The 19,083-nt window shown below is 53.5% G+C and overlaps 2 protein-coding genes across 7 annotated transcripts in view; one reads left to right on the forward strand and one right to left on the reverse strand.

Annotated features, from left to right (window-relative positions):
• Positions 1-11,526, forward strand: part of LIN9 (lin-9 DREAM MuvB core complex component) — a 62,210-nt gene extending 50,684 nt beyond the window's left edge. For 4 of the 5 annotated variants that reach the window (XM_053909433.1, XM_053909435.1, XM_053909434.1 and 1 more), the window contains 4 exons: positions 5,095-5,220; positions 9,176-9,355; positions 9,514-9,611; positions 10,068-11,526. In XM_053909433.1, the coding sequence (XP_053765408.1) occupies positions 5,095-5,220; positions 9,176-9,355; positions 9,514-9,611; positions 10,068-10,173 (510 nt within the window). In that variant the 3' untranslated portion in view covers positions 10,174-11,526. Of the gene's footprint in view, positions 1-179; positions 971-5,094; positions 5,221-9,175; positions 9,356-9,513; positions 9,612-10,067 lie in introns of those variants that run through there. The other variant, XM_053909437.1, reaches the window with a different exon arrangement.
• Positions 11,527-14,046: 2,520 nt separating this feature from the next.
• Positions 14,047-16,074, reverse strand: MIXL1 (Mix paired-like homeobox). Of its 2 annotated transcripts, none has more exons than XM_019421195.2 (2): positions 15,790-16,074; positions 14,047-14,575 (listed from the first exon to the last, which is right to left on the reverse strand). In XM_019421195.2, exons 1-2 carry the CDS (start codon positions 16,072-16,074, stop codon positions 14,270-14,272), a joined length of 591 nt encoding a protein of 196 aa, XP_019276740.2. In that variant the 3' UTR covers positions 14,047-14,269. The 2 variants fall into 2 exon arrangements, with proteins under 2 accessions (XP_019276740.2, XP_053765486.1); XM_053909511.1 differs by having other exon boundaries at positions 14,047-14,599.
• Between the last annotated feature and the right edge of the window lie 3,009 nt (positions 16,075-19,083).

Raw genomic sequence — 19,083 nt, forward strand, 5'->3', positions numbered from 1 at the left:
CAGATGCCCACTCGACTGAGCCCGCCGGGCGCCCCTCGTCGTGAGTTCTTCACGTTGACTCTGTGGCTTTCCTCCCATAGCCGCAGTCGTTGGCTCAAAGATTCCGCATCTTCTGTGTGGTAACTGTTTCGATATTTGGAGGCAGCTTACACCTCTTCTGTCTTCCCGGTCCTTTGCAGACTGAAGAGTCTCCCGTCAGATTTGTAAACACTTCACGTAAACGTTGGCAAATGTGTGCAGAAGTAGGCGGACCGCTCTACACCGTAGGTGGGGGCGTAAGTTCCAGTTCTGGGGCGTCATCGCGGAGGACAGTCAGGTGCACAGAGATGCGCATACAAGAGTGTTCTCCGAAGGATGGCTCGTAAGAGCAACAAAAGAAGAAAATGTAAATGCCCGTCTGAAGCCATCTGTCAGATGAATCCTGACACGGTTTCCCTACCCGGGCACTGTGTAATTCCTAAAAGGAGCGAGTTAGATCTGCCTATATCCACATGGAAAGCTCTCCAAGACGCATTACATTGGACAGACTGTAGGACAATATTCCATTTTTATCGGATTCCATTTTTGTAAAAAAGCTGTGCGTATGTGTGTACGAAACGCCTCGAAAAAGTGACTGGAGAGCCACACGCCAAATTTGACGGGGTCCACCACGGAGGGCAGCGTGGGGTGGGCGGGCACAGATAAGTAACAGGGTCTTTCTTGTTACGTTCTATTTTTGTATTGTTCTGTTCTGTCCCAATGAGATGTATTGATGAGCTACTTGTGTAATAAATATTTGCCAGTTTATTTTAAAAGATCCTTTTCCCGGGGCACCTGGGTGGCTCAGTCAGTTAAGCGTCTGACTTTGGCTCAGGCCACCATCTCCTGGTTCGCGAGTTTGAACCCTGCGTCAGGCTCTCCACTGTCAGGGCAGAGCCCACTTTAGACCCTCTGTCCCACTCTCTCTCGCCCCCCCCCCCACCCCGCTTGCACACGCTCTCTCAAAAATAAGTAAAATGAAAAGATAATAAATAAATAAAAGATCCCTTTCCCTTGAGCCTTTTTTTATACAATATGATTTTGGATCCTTTCACAATTCTGCTTCCTCTCCTCTGGATATTCCCGTTTGCCTTATGATGTGGGGCCCAGATAGGCTATAATATTCTAGATTAAGTCACACTGGTACCATATGCTTGCTGTGCAGGTTGACAGTAGCCTTATCACAGGAGCGGCTTATGTAAATTTATGGCCAAAACTCCCACACCCTTACACACGAACTGCTCTGTCTGCTATCTTATCCCCTAAAACATTCTGCGTCTCTAGACGGTTGCCTTGGGCCTCAGCTCATAAGCCACACAAGAAAATCATTCATTACTTTGTTACCAGACCTTGTTTTTGACCAAAAGTTGCATTAGGTATTACTTTATATAGTTCAACTTAATATCTGACTCTATGCCTCACTTTATTCATGTAGACCTAACTCAATGTCAAATTTGTGCTTAAAAAAATTTGCATTGTAGGAGGCACCTGGGTGGCTCAGTTGGTTAGACGTCCAACTTGGGCTCAGGTCATGATCTCTCAGTTCGTGGGTTCGAGCCCCGCATCCGGCTCTGTGCTGACAGTTTGGAGCCTGGAGCCTGCTTGGGATTCTGTGTCTCCCTCTCTTTCTGCCCCTCCCCAGCTTGCACTCTCTCTCTCTCTCTCTCTCTCTCAAAACTCAATAAACATTTAAAAAAAATTTTTTTAATTTGAATTGTATGTGTAAAAGCTGAGTAAATGTATTCTATTTAAAAAATTACCACTCTTCTTGAATTTGATGTTTTTTCTTCTTTTTGTTTTTGTACATCTAAGCACATAGAGTGTATATATTATTGAGCATTTGGGGGTGGGTATATTTTAAAATAACTGTTATACTGCATCGTATTCCGCTCTCACTCCATAATACCAGGGAACGTGGGCTGTCCTCTCCAATGCCAGCTATTGTAGGATTCTGACATCGATTCTTACATCGTTTAGTCTTTGTGGCTGAAACACAAATAGCTCATTGACTTCAGCTCAGGTCACGACCTAGCGGTTTGTGAATTTGAGCCCCGCGTCGGGCTCTGGGCTGGCAGCTCATGGCCTGGAGCCTGCTCGGGGCCTGGAGCCTGCTTTGGATTCTGTGTCTCCCTCTCTCTCGGCCCCTCCCCTGCTCATGCTCTGTCTCTGTCTCAAAAATAAATAAAACATTAAAAAAAATTTTTTTTTTTAAATTTTTTAAAGTAGGCTCCTGTCCAACGTGGAGCTTGAACTCATGACCCTGAGACAAGAGTCACATGCTCTGTGGGCTGAGCCAGCCAGCCACTCCTGTGTACATTTTGGTGTATGTATGTGAAGTCCTCGTATGTCTGTATTTAAATGGCTCGTGAAAACACTGAACACCGAAGTTGAGGATCAAGGCCTTTGACATCCTGCAGTGAATTCTGTGCAAGAAGATACAGAGCCTTTAATAATTCTGATATAGATTAACTAGCTCTGAGTCTGCCAGAATACACTCTTCCGCTCAAGAAGAGACCGGGTCAGGTGCTTGGCGAAACCCCACACCGTGTCCTCGGTCACCCCCAGTCCGCCCCGGCAAGGAGATGCAGTTAAATTTACTGCGGCCCGTTGACCCTTGTATTCTGTTAAGTGCGGGCTCTGGGGGTCGTCCGCTGCGCCTAACTGCACAAAACCTGAAGCCGAGGAAGGCGACGCGGCTCAGGAGGCACCAGGGGTAAACTGAGTCGGAGGTCCTGCCGAGGCCTCGAAGCTCGCCTCCACAGTGCTCCCTTCCCTGCTCTCCCTGCAACATTCTCCCCCCGCCGCACAGGTCCTCCCTGGGGGGGGCGGGGGGGTTCACCCCCACCCCCGCAGTCGCCTTCGGGTCCCGCATGCTTGCCGCTTACTGGCTGTGCACACGGGGGGGCGCAGATCCCTCCATCTGCGGGATGCGGCTAAGCACGGTGCCCTGCTCGGGGGGCGGGGGGCGGGGGAGGGGGGGGGGTTGTTGTGAGGATCCAGGGAGACCCCGTTGGACACCTAGGGTAGCGTCCGGCGCGTCGTCATGGTCACTACGCACACGTCACCCGCACGTTACTCGCGTGGGCCTCCTTCCGCCTCGGGGCTCTCATCGGTAACGTGGCGGGGTCGTGCGGCTGGCCTCTGCGGTTTCTGTCTCCCAGACCATTGTCGTTCTGCGATCTGGGCCTCGTGGGCAGTCTGGGCCTGCTTCCCGCCTTCCCTGTGCTTCCGGGACGGGACGCGAGGTCCGCCCTCCGGGAAGTCCTGGAGGAGACGCGGCTGCCTCGGCCTGGCCGGAGGGGCCCGTCGAAGCACCTGCGGCCGGTCCAGCGGGCGGGGGGGGGGACAGAGCAAAGCCCACGGCGGCTCACGCTTCCGGGTGGGGGGCAAACACGGACGAGGGCACGGCGATTGCACCTGCCGCTCCGAGCGTTTTCTGTGTGCGAGGCGGTGCGCGGGCACGCGCTTTCCCGTCATCGCCGCGTCCTCCCGTTAGGTAAGTATTCGTATGGTCCCCGTTTGGCACTCGAGGAAAACAGCACAGAGAGGTTAAGGAGCATGCCTGAGGCCGCACAGCGAGCAGGTGACAGTTGCGATTTGAACCTCTGTGGTGTGATTCCGGCTCCCGTGCTCTTAACCGGTGTGCTACATTCAGTTGATTCCAGATGGAGAAGAATGGAGTCCCCGTAACCAGAATACTTCAAATGAGTATATGTGGGTTTTGTTTTGTTTTGTTTTTACCAACTTTTTTATTTTGAAAAGTGGCAAACTTAGGAGAAAATTGGAAGACTAATGAAATGAACAGGTATACAGATTCAACAATTCTGCTTCATATAACTTATTCTCTGTCTTGGGGCACCTGGGTGGCTCAGAAGGCTCAGCATCCAACTCTTGATTTCGGCTCAGGGCACGATCTCTCAGTTTGTGAGTTCGAGCCCTGCACCAGGCTCTGTGGTGATAAAATAAACTTAAAACAACAACAACAACAACAACAACAACAAAAACCCTGTCTCTGTCTGTAAGATCTCCTTTAAAAAAAAAAGAAAAGGTAAAATCTTGTCATTTGCAACAATGTGGATGCAACTGGAATGTATTATGCTAAGCAAAATAAGTCAGGCAGAGAAAGACCTACAGTTTTACTCATATGTGGAATTTAAGAAACATAACAGATGAACGTAGGGGAAGGGAAGGAAAAATTAGATAAAAACAGAGAAGGAGGCAAACCATAAGAGACTCTTAAATACAGAGAACAAACTGAGGGTTGCGGGCAGGGTTTGGGGCGGGGAGGGCTAGGCTAAATGGGTGCCGGGCAGGAGGGAGGACACTTGTTGGGATGAGCACTGGGCGTTGTATGCAAACTGATCAATCACTGGTTTCCACTCCTGAAATCAACACTACACTGGGTATTAACTAACTTGAATTTAAATAAGTAAAATTTTTTTAAAAGTAAATGGCAGGGGAACCTGGATGGCTCAGTTGGTTAAGTGTCTGAGTCTTGGTTTCTGCTCAGGTCATAATCTCACAGTCGTGGGATCGGGTCGCGAGTCCATGCAGAGCCTGCTTGAGATTCTCTCTCTCTCCCTCTCTCTCTCTCTCTCTCTGGCCCCTCCTGCGCATGGTCTCTCATTCTCTCTCTCAAAACAAACTTAAAAAAAGTAAATGGCAGATTTACTCGTAAGAGGAGTCTCCTAAATAACGATAATGCCGCCGTCACACACGAGAGGTACGAGGTCAAGGAAAGAAAATGTTAATAAACCTTAGTTTGGGATCAGTCAGATCTCCTACTACATCAGTGAAACTGCGCTGCTCAAGGGCGCCTGGGCGGCTCCAGTCGGCCAAGTGTCCGACTCTTGATTTCAGCTCAGGGCCCAGCATCGGACTCCACACTGAGCAAGGAGCCAGCTTAAGATTCTCTCTCCCTCTCCCTCTCCCTCTGCCCCTACCCAGATCTCTCATTCTTTCTCGTGCCCCGCCCCCCCCCCCCCCCCCCCCCCCCCCGCTCAGAAAGGAAAGGAAAGGAAGAAATTGCACTGCTCAAAAAAATCCTTACCAGAACCTGATTTTCGTTTCTTGCAGAAGTCCTACTCCATGCCCATCGGCATCGAGTTTCAGCGGCGGTACGCGACCATCGTCCTGGAGCTCGAGCAGCTGAACAAGGACCTCAACAAAGTCTTGCACAAAGTCCAGCAGTACTGCTATGAGGTGGGGACTTTGTAGGAAATCGCTGAGGGGCCCCCCTGCGCTCTTTCACTTGAAGCTTAATGCGGGTCACCTTCACATTTTCGAAAATTCAGACTAAGCCATTACCTTTACGAGGCCTGTTAGCAAAACCACGTTTACATACGTTTTTACTTGTTCCGGAGTCGGTTTGAAGAGTGCTCTACGCACGGGGAGCTATCAGTTCTGTTGGTTTTTGTTTGAGTCACAAATGTTAGAGCTCTTGAAAAAAAATTCAGGAAAATCAAGAAAAATGATTACTGAATTCTGCTATCCCAATACTATATTTTGGTTTATTTCCCCTTCGTCTTGTGTATATGCCTCTGCCTCTACTCACAAGGTTATGGTCCTGCTGTGTATACAATTTCATTTCCTCCTTTCAGCTTTGCATTAGAACTGTGGATTCTCAAACTTCCAGTATAGAGAGCATAGGGTTATTTGTGAATTGTTACCACGTATGTAAATTCATGCATATGAAGGCAGTTCAACAGCATCACCTAAAATTTGATTTTCTTTTAAAAACTTTTTTTAGAGTTTATTTATTTATTTTGAGAGAGCACACGAGCAGGAGGGGTTGAGAGAGGGAGAGAGAGAGAACCCCAAACAGACACCGAGCTGACAGCACGGAGCCGGATGCAGGGCTCAAACTCAGGAACCATGAGATCGTGACCTGAGCCGAAACCGAGAGTCGCTTAACGCACTGAGCACCCCACACGGGTGCTTACCATACGGTAGGAATTAAACGAGATGAGTTTGGAATGCTCCCGCACTTGCATTTTTATGTTTCCAGTGAGCCTCCTCCACTTGTGATGTGAGATTCTGCACCACTTAGCCCTCTATCGTGCCGGCCTCCAGCGAAGTCCCACAGACCCACCTCGGGCCATGTTACCAATCCCCCTGCACTGACCGTAGGGACATGCTCAGTGGTTGCCTATAACCGACCTCAGTACATTATGCTCGTTCCTCTAGCCCTCCATTACCATTTATTTTTATTTTCCTGCTAGTTGTCACCTATGTGACACCGCTCTTTAGTTTCGTGATGTGTGCCAGGCCTCTTGTGATAGGCTCGTTTTTCCAGGGAAGCACACTGATTTAATTTTCACAAAGCTCTTGAGGACATACAGTATTGATTTTAAAATAAGAACAGAGAGCACTATGATTAAGCAATTCTGTTCCCAGTATATACCAAACAGATTTGTGAACTTGTATTTACCCGAAAGATCTGCGCTGGAACGTTCAGAGCATCTAAAAACGTTAGAATTTTTTTATTAGAGACAAGGTTACTCGTTGCGGCACTCCTGGTAATTGCCAAATATTAGGAGAAAACGTAAATGCCCGCACACAGGGAATTGGCTGAAGGACTTAGGGCACGTCTGCACCGTGGAGTGCCTACCATAAGAACAGACCAGGAAGCTTCCTGTTCACCCACATGGATGATTTCCAGGCTACACTACGTGAAAAAAGGAAAGTACGTGAAAGTTACTAAGTGTTACCCTTGGAATCAGAAACGCGCAGGAGTAGAATCTACGAGTAACGGCGTAGTTTTTCAAGAATAAATGCAGGAAGGACAGACCGGAAACTGATTTGGGGACGGGGTGGGGGTTGGGGAGGGAGGAGCGGTGACATTTCTTTGCGTATCCGTTTCCTCAGCAAACACAGACGAGCTCTAAAATGGACTAGAAAAAGAAATCAACGAACCTAACTATATTCCAGAGGAGAAACAGAAACACTGACGGGGGCCAAAACGAATCCACATAACCTGAACATAGTATTTTGACTATATATACGCTTAGTCTGAAGGTAAACCGAACTTTAAATAAATACTGAACTCCAGTTAGTAAGGTTTTTTCTCGTGGCGGTATGGGTTCGCAGTTCTCAAACTCTGCATTCCAGTGGAGCAGATGAGGAACGAGGTGTGTTGTGGGTGACAGAAGCCCGCTGTCCCACCTCCAGAGAAGGCGGCCAAGAAGGAAAGGCTACAGCGAACCCTGTGGCGTTAAATTAGAAGAGGAAGAATCGGTCTGACTCCGTGGTTCCTTTTATTTATGACATGGATGTAAGTGTGCGTGTGTGTGCGCACACGCACTGAGGGAGCCCGGAGGCAGACACCCTGACAGCAGCGAGCACCCCCAGCACCCGATCTTGGGTTCCAAACGCTACTGTCCACAAATAGCGCTCCGTGAAAAAGAGCCCGCTTCCAGAGCGTGGGCAGAGAAGGTAGACGAGCCCGGACCATCTTAGCGGGCAAGGAAGTAAAATGCGCCCCCTGGGGTAAGGGAACATGTCCAGCGGACCCAGCCGGACAGGGTCCCCACTGGCCAAATCTGGGACAGTTTGGGCTTCGGCATAAGCAATTATACTAAGAGATTATAACCTTTTGAAGAAAGTAAGAATCTGTGAGTCCAAACTCATATTAACTAATTAACCAATTAACTTTTAAGGCAAAGTTCTTATAGGCAAATGCCACCCGATAAATGTAGAAGGAACAGTGAGAGGAGAAGGGTATCGCTCGGCAGCCGTCCTGGTAATAACCGGTAAAGGCGAGAATCGTCCATAGACGCGAAAACTGGAGGGTGAAAGTTTGCCGAGGAACAGGCTCTTTACGTAGCCTCAGAATCCCTCTTCACAAGTACTTACTGATCACACAGGGGAAATCCTGTGCCGAGGGGAAGTCTGGCAGACCCCTAACTACCTTAGCCAAGTGTTCGGAGGTAACACCACCAGCAGTTGGACACACCCCACGTCCAACCGTGACGCCTCCGAACCGTGACGCCCTGCGTGGGAACTCGGTGCCACTTTCGTGGTTCTCCTCCCCAAAGTGCGTAACTTCTATCCAATCACGAGGAAACGGACAAACCCACGGTGAGGAACCGTGTACAAAACAATTGGCCGCTACTCTTCAAAAATGTCAAGGTCATGAGAGAGAAACTGGTCCAGAATAAAGGAACCTGCAGAGACATGACGACCACATGTCTTCAGGGGGGGAACAGCCACATGTAGGACACTTGAGACAGTTGAAATTTCAATGCGCTCTGTTAGGAGTATGGCCTCACATCAACATTGAATTTCCTGATTGTGGGGTGCCTGGGGGGCTCAGTCGGCTTAGCGTCTGACTCTTGATTTCAGCTCAGGTCGGGTTCTCACGGTTCGTGAGTTCGAGCCCTGTGTCGGGCTCTGCGCTGACAGCTCAGAGCCTCCTTGGGATACTCTCTCTGCCGTTCACCTGCTGCTGCTCTCTCTCAAAATAAATAAATAAACATTAAAAAAATTCCTGATAGTGATAGTTGCACTTATGGGTATGTAATAGAATATCCTTTACTTACAAAATACAAACTGGGAGTGCTTTGGGGCAAAGAGGCACAGTGTTTGCAGGTTATTCTCAAATAGTTACAGGGAAAAAATTACACATTACACGGAGAGAGACCAGATAAATGTCAAACAGAATAAACCGCAAACAGCGTCTCTGGGTAAAAGGTTCTCAAGGCTTTTCTATTCTATTCCTTCTTAGAAGTTTGAAATCATATCAATTAACAGTTACCAAGAATATAAAAGAAATTGGGGGGGAAAAACTGTTAGAGAAGAAAAATTTCTAAGGTAGGAGGAGTAAGGACCATTTTCGTTATAAATGCTAGTTTTACAAAAACCCGAATCAGAGGGCGCCTGGGGGGCTCAGCTGCTTAAGCATCCGACTCTTGATTTCGGCTCAGGTCGTGATCTCACGGTTCGTGGGATTGAGCCCCACGTTGGGCTCCGCGCTGACGGCGTGAAGCCTGCTTGGGATCCTCTCTCTCCCTCCCACTGCCCTTCTCCCACTCGTGCGCACGCCCTCTCTCTCAAGGTAGATAAATAAACTTTATAAAAAAACCACCCAACTCTGAAAACGGCACAAACACAGATTATGGCCTTATGAACGTCTTCTGCTTGAACCCTCGGTTCTCAGCTCGCTCCGGACCAGGGCCTCCAGCCCGCAGATCAGCCAACAGACATGCGGCGAAGGTGCGAGGAGGAAGCCCAGGAGATCGTGCGGCACGCCAACTCCGCCACCGGACAGCCCTGTGTCGAAAACGAAAACCTGACGGACTTGATCTCCAGGCTGACGGCTATCTTATTACAAATTAAGGTAACTTTGGGAGAAGACAGGTCCTAAATTTTGACAGCTACACAAACAACTCTGCTGATCTGTTGCTGAAAAATTATAATCTACAGATTTTATCCGATGCCTATTTGTCTGTCTTTGAACCGTGATTCAATTAAATTTTGAAATATCTTTCCTTTTAGTGTCTAGCAGAAGGAGGAGACCTGAACTCCTTTGAATTCAAATCACTCACAGATTCACTAAATGACATTAAGAGGACAATAGATGCTTCTAATATCAGGTAATTCGTTAGACGGACCCGAATCCCTCTTGTAAGTCCACGGTGCCTTCCGGCGCAGGTTTTAAGAATTAGGCGTGTGAGTTTTGGCCTTTAAATAAATTATAAAAGAGCTCGTCAGTTCTGTGCCATCTATGGACGGAACAGAAATGGCACGTGCGTGTTGCGGAGGAAGGAATCCGAAGACGTGCACCGTGTGGACCTGGGCGGGGTGGAGGCGCCTCTGAGGCGATGGTCCCCAGAGAGAGCGCCTTCGCCCCCCCCCCCCCACCTTTTCACTTCGTCGTGCAGTGGGGGTGGGGCCGCTGGGGTCGTAGCCGGCCTCACGCGGAGATTCAGTCCTTCCTCGGGGTCATTTCCACAGCCCGCTCTTCAACTCCAGTTCAGCCCTTCCTTCTCTCAAAGTCTTTTCCCGACGTAGTGAGATGGCGCAGCTCACCGCGTTTCTTCCTTCCTCAGCTGCTTCCAGAACAACGTGGAGATCCACGTCGCGCACATCCAGAGCGGCCTCAGCCAGATGGGGAACCTGCACGCCTTCGCCGCCAATGACACCAACAGGGACTGAGCGGAAGACGTCGCGGCTCCGGCCGCGGGGGTCCCGCTTCGGAGTGTTCCCGCGCCGCCCCCCCCCCCCCCCCCCCCGGGCTCCCAACCCCGAGTTACGGGTCCCGGAACGCGGGGGAGGCCGAAGCTCCGAACGAGGCACTTGAGGACACTGGGCCGCCTGGCCCCGCGCCGCTGACCGGCTTCGTGCTTGTTTTCCTCTTACCGTCCGGCTGCGGCAGCATCGCTTACGGCACCTGCTCGGGGGCGGGTATCTTTCGGCTGAAAACGTCCGAACGCTTTTTTTAACGCGCATGAACTCAGCCCGACGCACGCAGGCGGCGCCCGCAGCGGAGAGCGCGAGACACGGCCTTGGGGCGGGTGGCCCGGGGCCGTGTGGCGGCGCCAGCCAGCGGGGAAGCGACAGCCCGGGCTCCCCCAGCCGCGTACCCGTCGGTCGGTCGTTGCCGGAGCGCGCCCTCGAGGCGCGGAGGCCCGGTCTGCGGGAAGCCGCCGGAGCACGGGTGGGAGACGCGGGCCCGACCAGCAGACGTGGTGGACGGAGCGCGACCTGGGCCTGCCTGCACGTCATTTTCTAGTAATAGATGTTTTAATTTATCATAATTTATAAAAGAAACCTCTGTTGTTCGTCGAAAGAAAATGAAGGAGCAGGAAACGAAAGTACTCGCAAAATGGCTACATTTCGGCAAGTGGGTTTGGTAGGCCTCGTCCCGTCACGTCAGGGCAAAAAGTGCCGTGGTGAAATGTATTTAGGAAGACCGACGACACACTATTTTCGTATGTTGTTTATTTGCACAACTCGAACCAGATTACTGGTTAAAATCCAACCGTACACAATTTATAAAGTCAGAAGATTTTATAAGGAAAACGAATATAATAACCAGTGCAACGAAATGCAGAAAAAAAAAAAAAGGTTTGTATGCGGTCGTGGGGTTTTTTTGGTTGTTTTTTGTTGTTTTTAAAGGAAAACCCTGCCCACGATGTTAATCTTGTACAAAGTGTGTATTTGGAATTTTCTTTGTTTTAATATAGAATATTATAAAGTCAAAATATAATAAAATTGTTTTCAGATTTGGAGTTTCGGGTATAGCTGTAGAGGTGACTTTGATTCTTTTAGCTGGCCCATAAAATGGGACTTTTTATATGTTGATGTATAATAAAACTAAAACAAGATTATTTTCCATTTGAAAGTTTTGTATAGTTTAAAAATGCTTCCCTATTCTTTGTTGGTCTTGTGCCACTGCAAACCTTTAGCGCAGAGTTTATATTTAGCTAAACAGTTATGTTAATTAAGAAATGCATAAATCCTTTATTCTTAATATTTGTAATTCTAAATAAATTGATCTATGAAAAGGAGTATTGGCTACCATTTTCACTTAACTGATACAAGTTGATAAGTATTCCTTCTATTTAAAAAGTTTTGGGGCACCTGGGTGGCTGTCAGTTAAACAGCTGACTCTTGATTTCAGCTCATGATCTCCCGAGTCATGACATCGAGCCCTGCATCGGGCTCTGTGATGACAGCTGGGAGCCCTGTTTGGGATTCTCCGTCTCCCTCTCTTTCTCTCTCTTCCCCTCCCCCACTCTTTCTCCCTCTCTCTCTCTCTCTCTCTCTCTCTCTCTCTCTCAAAAATAAACATTTAATTTTTTTTAATGTTTATTTATTTTTGACAGAGAGAGAGACAGCATAAGCGGGGAGGGGCAGGGAGAGAGAAACACACAGAGTCCGAAGCAGGCTCCAGGCTCCAAGCTGTCAGCACAGAGCCCGATGCGGGGCTCGAACTCACAGACGGCGAGATCGTGACCTGAGCCCAAGTCGGACGCTCAACCGACTGAGCCCTGCCAGGCGCCCCTCAAAAATAAACATTTAAAAAAATTTTAATAAAAATAAATTTTAAAGAATTGTAATTCCCATGAAGTTATATTTTAGGGGAATCAGTGCAGATTAATTACCAAGTCCTTTTGAATCGCGATTCTGTCCAATAAGACTTCAAGGGAGGGGTTTTTCCATCTCTGCAAATCTTTGAAAAACATTAAGCAAGCAAGTTCTTGGCTTACTGTAGGCCTAGTGAATGTTTGGTTTTAACCTATCCTGCCTAGAATTATGTAAAACACTTTTTACTTGTTTCCCCCGTGCTACCTAAGACTGGTCACACGTAAATCGCACCTGGTCGTAAACGCACGTATCTAGGGGCGCCTGGGTGGCTCAGTGGGTTAAGCATCCGCCTTTCCTTTGGCTCAGATCATGATCTAGCGGTTCATGAGTTCGAGCCCTGCCTCCGGCTCTGTGCTGACAGCTCGGAGCCTGGAACCTGCTTTGGATTCTGTGTCTCCCTTTCTCTCTGCTCCTCCCCCACTTGTTCTCTCTCTCGCTCTCTCTCTCGCTCTCTCGCTCTCTCTCAAAAATAAATAAATAAACATTAAAAAGACCGCACGTAACTAATTAAGCAGTGCCCAAGTGCTGGCGGCAGGAACTGTGCCTGGGATCGTATTTGAATTTGATTTCTGTTTCGGGAAGAAGAAACCTCAATCATTCAGAGTAGTCATTTGGGGTCCGTTGTACGTGAATTTGCGCGACGCCGCTGCCGCTGAGCACGAGCTCCAAAGGGAGCCGTGGAAGCCGGAGGGAGCCCACAAGCCGGCACACCGCACGCTTGCGGGCTCGGTTCTGAGCTCCCCTCGGTTGAGTTCCGGAAACCACATTCCCTTGCTACCGTTGAGAATCTATCAAAAGATGCGCCCACTGAATCCTTTCTCTCGAGGGGCACCTGGGTGGCTCAGTCGCTTGAACGTCCAACTCTTGATCTCAGCCCGGGTCTCGATCTCGGGGTCAAGAGTTCAAGCCCTGCACTGGGCTCCACGTGTAACACGGGGGGGGGGGGGGGGGGGGGGGGGGCTCAGAGGGTTGAGCATCCGACTTCGGCTCAGGTCACGATCTCACGGTGCGTGGGTTCGAGCCCCACGTTGGGCTCTGTGCGGACAGCTCGGAGCCGGGGCCTGCTTCGGATTCTGCGTCTCCCTGTCTCTCTGCCCCTCCCCTGCTCATGCTGTCTCTCTCTCAAAAATAAACATTAAAAATTGCTTTAAGTCATTTGAAAAAATAAAATTAAAGTAAAATATAGTCCCTACCTTGCATGATAGTTGGAAGTCAGTCTCATAACGCCCGTAACACAGCAGCTAGGGTCTCATAAGAGTTTGAGAGATACAGACTAATGTTCTTAGAGGTCCTAGGCTAAGCATCCGACTTCGGCTCGGGTCACGTTCTCCCGGTCCGTGACCGAGCCTCACATCGGGCTCTGCACCGATAGCATGGAGCCTGCTTCCGGTTCTCTGTCCCTCTCTGCCCCTCCCCTGCGCTCGCTCGCTCTTAAAAAAAAAAAAAAAATGAACATTAAAAAAAAAAAAACTCAAGTCTGCCACCAGAGCCTGAACTGTCTCCTGATTGCTTCTCGGAGGGGATGTGCTGCTCGGAAAAGCGCAAGTCATTTGAATAACACCTCTGAAAATTAGGGCAACTGGCGTAGAGACGCTGAACACAGCTCAGACTATTCTAGTAACGTCGAGACTGCACAGCCTACACACAGACCTCACCCCCGGCCACCGCCTATACGGTCTCCATCGGCCCTCAGGAGGGTGCAAAGCCTCCACGTACCAAGACGAGCTTTTCATTTATCTCAGGCTAACTTGCAAACGGTAATTTGCACGCATTTCTTTTAATATTTACTTATCTTTGAGAGAAAGAGAGACACAGCGTGGGGGCAGGAAGAGGTACAGAATCAAGATCAGGGGAAGGTTCAGACTTGGTGGGGCGGTGGGAGGGGGCCTCGAGCGTTTAAGAGAGAGAGGGGGGCTCATTTGGTCCCCCACGGACAGGAGCGGCCCCGAGAAGGTCGCGCACTGTCCGGGGGGGTGACCTTCCGACCCGCACAACCGCCCTGCTGGCCAGAGACGTCGCCTGCTAGTCTGGGAAGGTCAGCGGAAGGTCTTTCCCATCTGGTGGCCCCTGGAGGCTTCTCCAGGCTTCTAGGGAGAGTGAGGTGTGTCCCCTTTGCCTCCAGCCTCCAGCCCCTGTGGGCTCGGCCCGAGTCCGCCTGTGCTCAAGAGTTTCCAAAGGCAGAAAAGATGTGTTCCTCCCAGGAGTCCAGCTTCGAACCGGGGCCTTCAGAGAGGGGGCAAGAGGTTTCAAAACGCTGACCCTGGCAGTGAGGGGCAGAGATGCCCTCTCCCAGCCTGTGGGGATCGGGCGGGCAGGTCCCATCGGTTTCAAGAGGCAGCTGGGGCTTTAGGCATTTCGCTTCGCTCCCCTGAGCAGAGCGGAGGAGGAACAGCTCCGGCCTGGCCGAGGGGTGACAGGGCTTCCCGCTCTGACGCCGCGACTTGGCCCGTCTGTTCTGGAACCACACCTGGAAGCGGGGAGACAAGAGGGGCTTTGGGCTGGAGTCCTTGTGCCACGATGGCCTCCACCGTCCCCACGTTCCGGGGCGGCGGGCCCTAGCTCCCTGCTCCGGGACCCCCTGGGTTTCAGAAAGCACTGGGGCCAGCCGATGGGTCGGCGTTCAGAGCCCCCCGCTTTCCCTGACTCACCACTGCCGGGTGCCTGGCCACCATACGGGGATATTTGCAATGAGAAATAGGGTCACGGAAACAGAAGGGCTCAGAATTTGAGGATAAAATGCTTCTAGGCTTAAAGAGGAGAGGAATTGGGGGCCCCTGGGAGGCTCAGTCGGTTAAGCCTCCAGCTCTTTGATTTCATCTGCATCACGATCCCAGGGTCGCGGGATCGAGCCTCACCTGGGACTCCGTGCTGAGCGTGGGGCCCGCTTAAGATTCTCTCTCTCTCTCGCTCTCTCTCTGCCCCCCTCCCCCCTTCATGCTCTGTCTCCCTCTCTCTCCCTCTCAAAATTAAAAAAAATTAAAAGATAGGCATTAAAATAACTTAGCAAATCATTCCTGAAAAGTACAGCCCCTCATCAAATCAATCAAGAAGGCACTTTGCTCTGCGGACTCCACCGCTGTGGACAAATTTGCTGCTCACGGTGTCCCAACCAATCCTGAGGGTGTCCTGCGTAGGAAGCCTCGGGGCGAACTGCTGAGACCCACAGATCATTCCCCCCACCCCACCCCCCACCCCCCGGGGATGCGCAAAAGCAAATCCGCTCCTCCCAGCGCTGAGATGAGGGCTCCCGCTTAGACCTGCGTTTGGACACAGGCCGAAGGGCAGGGGCCTCATCACCCCCGAGCCCCCCGGGTTCTGATCTAAATGTGCAATAAACGCAGCCGGCTCCAGGGAGCCGCCCGGGCTTCAGGCTTTACCCCGAGATTCCAGACCCAGTACCGGCCCAGAGCGTGGCCTCGGGACTCCTGGGGGTGACTCGGAGAGTCGCCTGGCTCTGTCCCAAGGGGCCTTCTCCCAGCGGGGGGAACCCCAGCCGGGCCTCATCGGTCTCTTCTCGTTGAACCGGAGAAAGAAAAAGTATCCAAGGGCTCCCTCTCCCCCTCCCGCTGAGGACTCGGCTTTGACCGTTTCGAGGGGCCCCGAGCGTACCCGACGCCCGAGGCAGGCGCTCCGCCGCACGCCCGCCCGGGCTCCCCGTCCCCAGCCCCCCCCCCCCCTCACCTGGATCCGGGACTCGGGGAGCAGCGTGAGCGCGGCCAGGCGCTCGCGCAGGTGGATGTCGGGGTACATGGTCCGGCGGAACACGAGCTCCAGCAGCTGCAGCTGCTCGGCGCTGAACGACGTGCGCTTGCGGCGCTGCGACGGGGCGGGCGGCGCGGGGTCCCCGCCCGGGAAGCCCGCGAAGGGGCCGGGGCGCGGGGGCGGCGGGGCGGCGGGGCCGGGCGGGGGCGCGGGGAACGCGGCGCCCGCCCCGAAGCCGAGCTCCCGGGACCCCGCCGCGGCCATCGCTGCGCCAGCCTGTGCGCCGCCGGGGGGCGCGGGCCGCGGATATAGGGCGGGGGCCGGGGGAGGGGCGGCGGCGGCCTCAAAGGGCCGGGCGCGCGGAGGCCCGTGTCCCCCCGGGGGGGCGGCCCCCGCCAGACGCCGTGGGAACCGCCGCTTCCGCCGCCGCGCGCGCGGGGGGAGGGGAGGCGCGAACTCGGGCCGGGACCCCCGGAGACCCCCGCCCGCCCTCGGGCCCGCCGCCCCTACCCCTGCGATCCCCGCCCGCTGGCCCCCCTCCACCCTGGCGACCCCCCCGCAAGCCCTCTGGCCCGCCCCCCGCTCCGGCGACTCCCACCCGCACCCCGGCGACCCCCGCCCCCCCAACCCTGCGACCCACCCCGCCGGCGACCCCCGCTCTCCCCGCCGGTCGCCGCAATCCACATCCCCCGGGGCGGGCCTCCCACTCGGCGGCGGGCCCTGGGGTCGGCCTCCGTCCCGCCCCGCGAGTCCCGGGCAGCGACCCTTGGCCGCCGTCTGGCCGGCGGCCTGGGACGTATTTATTTACCACCCCCGCCAACCCCCGCCCCCCGCCCGCGATGTGCGAGACCCTGTGCCAGGTGGGCCAAGCAGCCCAGCCCCTCGCTCCCCGACGCGCCCTGCATCCGCCGGGGGCGCGGATTAGGGGGCCGCACGCCCACCCCTTGGGCGGCGGGGGAACCAGGGACGCTGGTGGACGCGGGACCCCGCCTTCCCGGACGTGCCCGCGGGGCCCTCGCGGGAGGCGGGAGGCGGGCCGGCCCGGTGGGCCCCGTTAGAAGAGGCCGTTTCACCGGGACTTGCGCTGTGGTCGTGGGTGGGTGCCTCCCCCGCAGGGTGAGGGGCGCAGGGCCCCCGCGCCGTGCCAGGCGCTCCGCGAACTCAGGTCGCCCCTGAGGGACGACGGGGAAGAGACGGGCGTGGGCCCCGGGCCTCCTGCCCCCGCCGTCCAGCCCTGATCTCACCAGGACCGCTCTCTGTGGGCAGGGTCCTTCAGGGCCCCGTGAGGCCACCCCCGGAAGACCTTGGATGTCCCGGACGGGCTTTCCAGGTGTCCGGGCAGAAAGACAGACTGCGGGGAGGGACGGGAGCCCTGGGCCCGATTCGCTCCTGGTGGGTGGATGGGGCGGCAGGGACTGTGTGTCCAACCCTTGGGCTCTCCCGGGCAGCCCGCTTCCCCACCTACCCGCCCCACCCCTCCTCTCTCGGTCTCCCTCCCCCGCCCTTCCTCTCCCTTCCTTTCCTGGATCTTGGAGTCTTCAGGCAGAGGGCAAGTGGGACGGGAGGTCAGACCCTCTGTCTGACTGTGCTCGGTCCTTCTTTCCTGAATCGTGGGAGGCTGTGCTATACTGAGTTCCTATGCCGGGTTTACAGATCAGGAGATAGTTCCAGAATCCAGAGAGGCCCCGAGGACTCGAAAGCCGGCCTCCACAAGACACTCCGGTGCTCACTGGTCAGTTTCCCTGCACCCTCCCACGGGAGGCCGACACCGCCGTCCCCTCCAGTCTTGGGGGTCGTCTTTCAGGCCCCTTGGGCCCATTAGGTTCCCGGTCTCAGGCAGTGATGATGGAGCCAGACCCCCGCAGCCCCAAAGTGCCCTGGGTGTAGCCCCCCTGGGACCAGGAGGCCAGCCTCCGAGGAAGGCCGAGCTTTGCTGGCTGTGTGGCTGCCAAGGTGAGGTTTTACAGTCTGGGGTGGCCCAGCCAGAAACTCTGCCCGGGGTCAGGAGTCACAACGATCCCGGGCTGTGTGGACACCCCCACAGTCCGGTGTCGCAGCCCCGTCCGTCTGAGTCACCTGTTCCCTGTGCCTGGGAGGACAGACCCGCCCAGAGGGACGAGGTGCTGCCCGTGGGCGGTCTTTTCTGCTTTTTGAACTGGCGGTAAGAAATGCCAGCATTCGGGCCGCCTGGGGGGGACTCAGTTGGCTGAGCGTCCGAGACTTGGTCATGACCTCACAGCTGGTGGGTTCGAGCCCCTCCGTCCATCTGGGAGCCTGGAGGCTGCTCCGGATTCTGTGTCTGCCCCTCCCCTGCTTATATGCCTTCAAGCGCGCTCTCTCTCTCTCTCTCTCTCTCTCTCTCTCTGTCTCTTTTTCTCTCTCTCTCTCAAAAATAAATAAACATTAAAAAAAAAAAAAAAAGAAAAGAAATGCCAGCATTCAGTTTGCAGCCTGGTCATCCCGCACACTGACTAAACAATCATTTTCCTTCATGACTTTTCTGGAAGGCTCGCGGTATATCCCCCGTGTTGAAACAAGACGGCAGCCTTTCCCTCTCTCCTCCCTCTGCTCTCGATGAGGTTTTAATTGCGTGTGCTGGTATTTACCTGAGAGATAACCTCGGCGGGGACACGGTGGAAACCCGGGATCGCGATCGGGAATGAGGGGTTGCAGAGGGAGACTATGTTACACCTGTTGGTGCTGCTGTATTTTTGTTTTTGAACTGTGCATATGTTGGCGTTATACGTATATTTTGAAAACCTAGGTTTTTTGAAGGTATTTTATTATTTTTTCAAATGTGTCACTTATTTTTGAAAGAGCACAAGCCGGGGCGGGGGGGGGGGGGGAGGTGGGGGGACAGAGGATCCAAAGGGGACTCTGCACTGACAGCAGTAAGCCTGATGTGGGGCTCGAACTAACGAATGGAGAGATCAAGACCTGAACGGAAGTCAGACACTCCACCAACGGAGCCACCCAGGGGCCCCAAAATTAAGTTTTTGATGAGTAAGTGGCAATGTGGTATTCCGGGTTGGATCTGGGTTTTTTTGTCTTTTGGGTTTTTTTTAATCAAGTCTACACCTGGGGCGTCTGGGTGGCTCAGTTAAGCGTCCGACTTTGGCTCAGGTCACAATCTCGCAGTCCGTGGGTTCAAGCCCCGCGTCGGGCTCTGCGGGCTCTGCGCCGACAGCTCGGAGCCAGGAGCCTCCTTTGGAATCTGTGTCTCCCTCTCTCTCTGCCCCCCTCCCCGGCTCACACTCTGTCTCTCTCTCTCTC

This window comes from Panthera pardus, unplaced genomic scaffold (assembly GCF_024362965.1).
Source record: "Panthera pardus isolate Hobbes unplaced genomic scaffold, ASM2436296v1 HiC_scaffold_21, whole genome shotgun sequence".
NCBI lineage: Eukaryota > Metazoa > Chordata > Mammalia > Carnivora > Felidae > Panthera > Panthera pardus.

Coding starts and splice junctions, on each gene's coding strand:
- MIXL1 (XM_053909511.1), bottom strand. CDS start 16,074: ATGGCCGCGGCGGGGTCCCGGGAGCTCGGCTTCGGGGCGGGCGCCGCG. Junction 14,600..15,789: donor TCCCCGAGTCCCGGATCCAG/GTGAGGGGGGGG, acceptor TCCAGCCCAAAG/CCCCTCTTGTCTCCCCGCTT.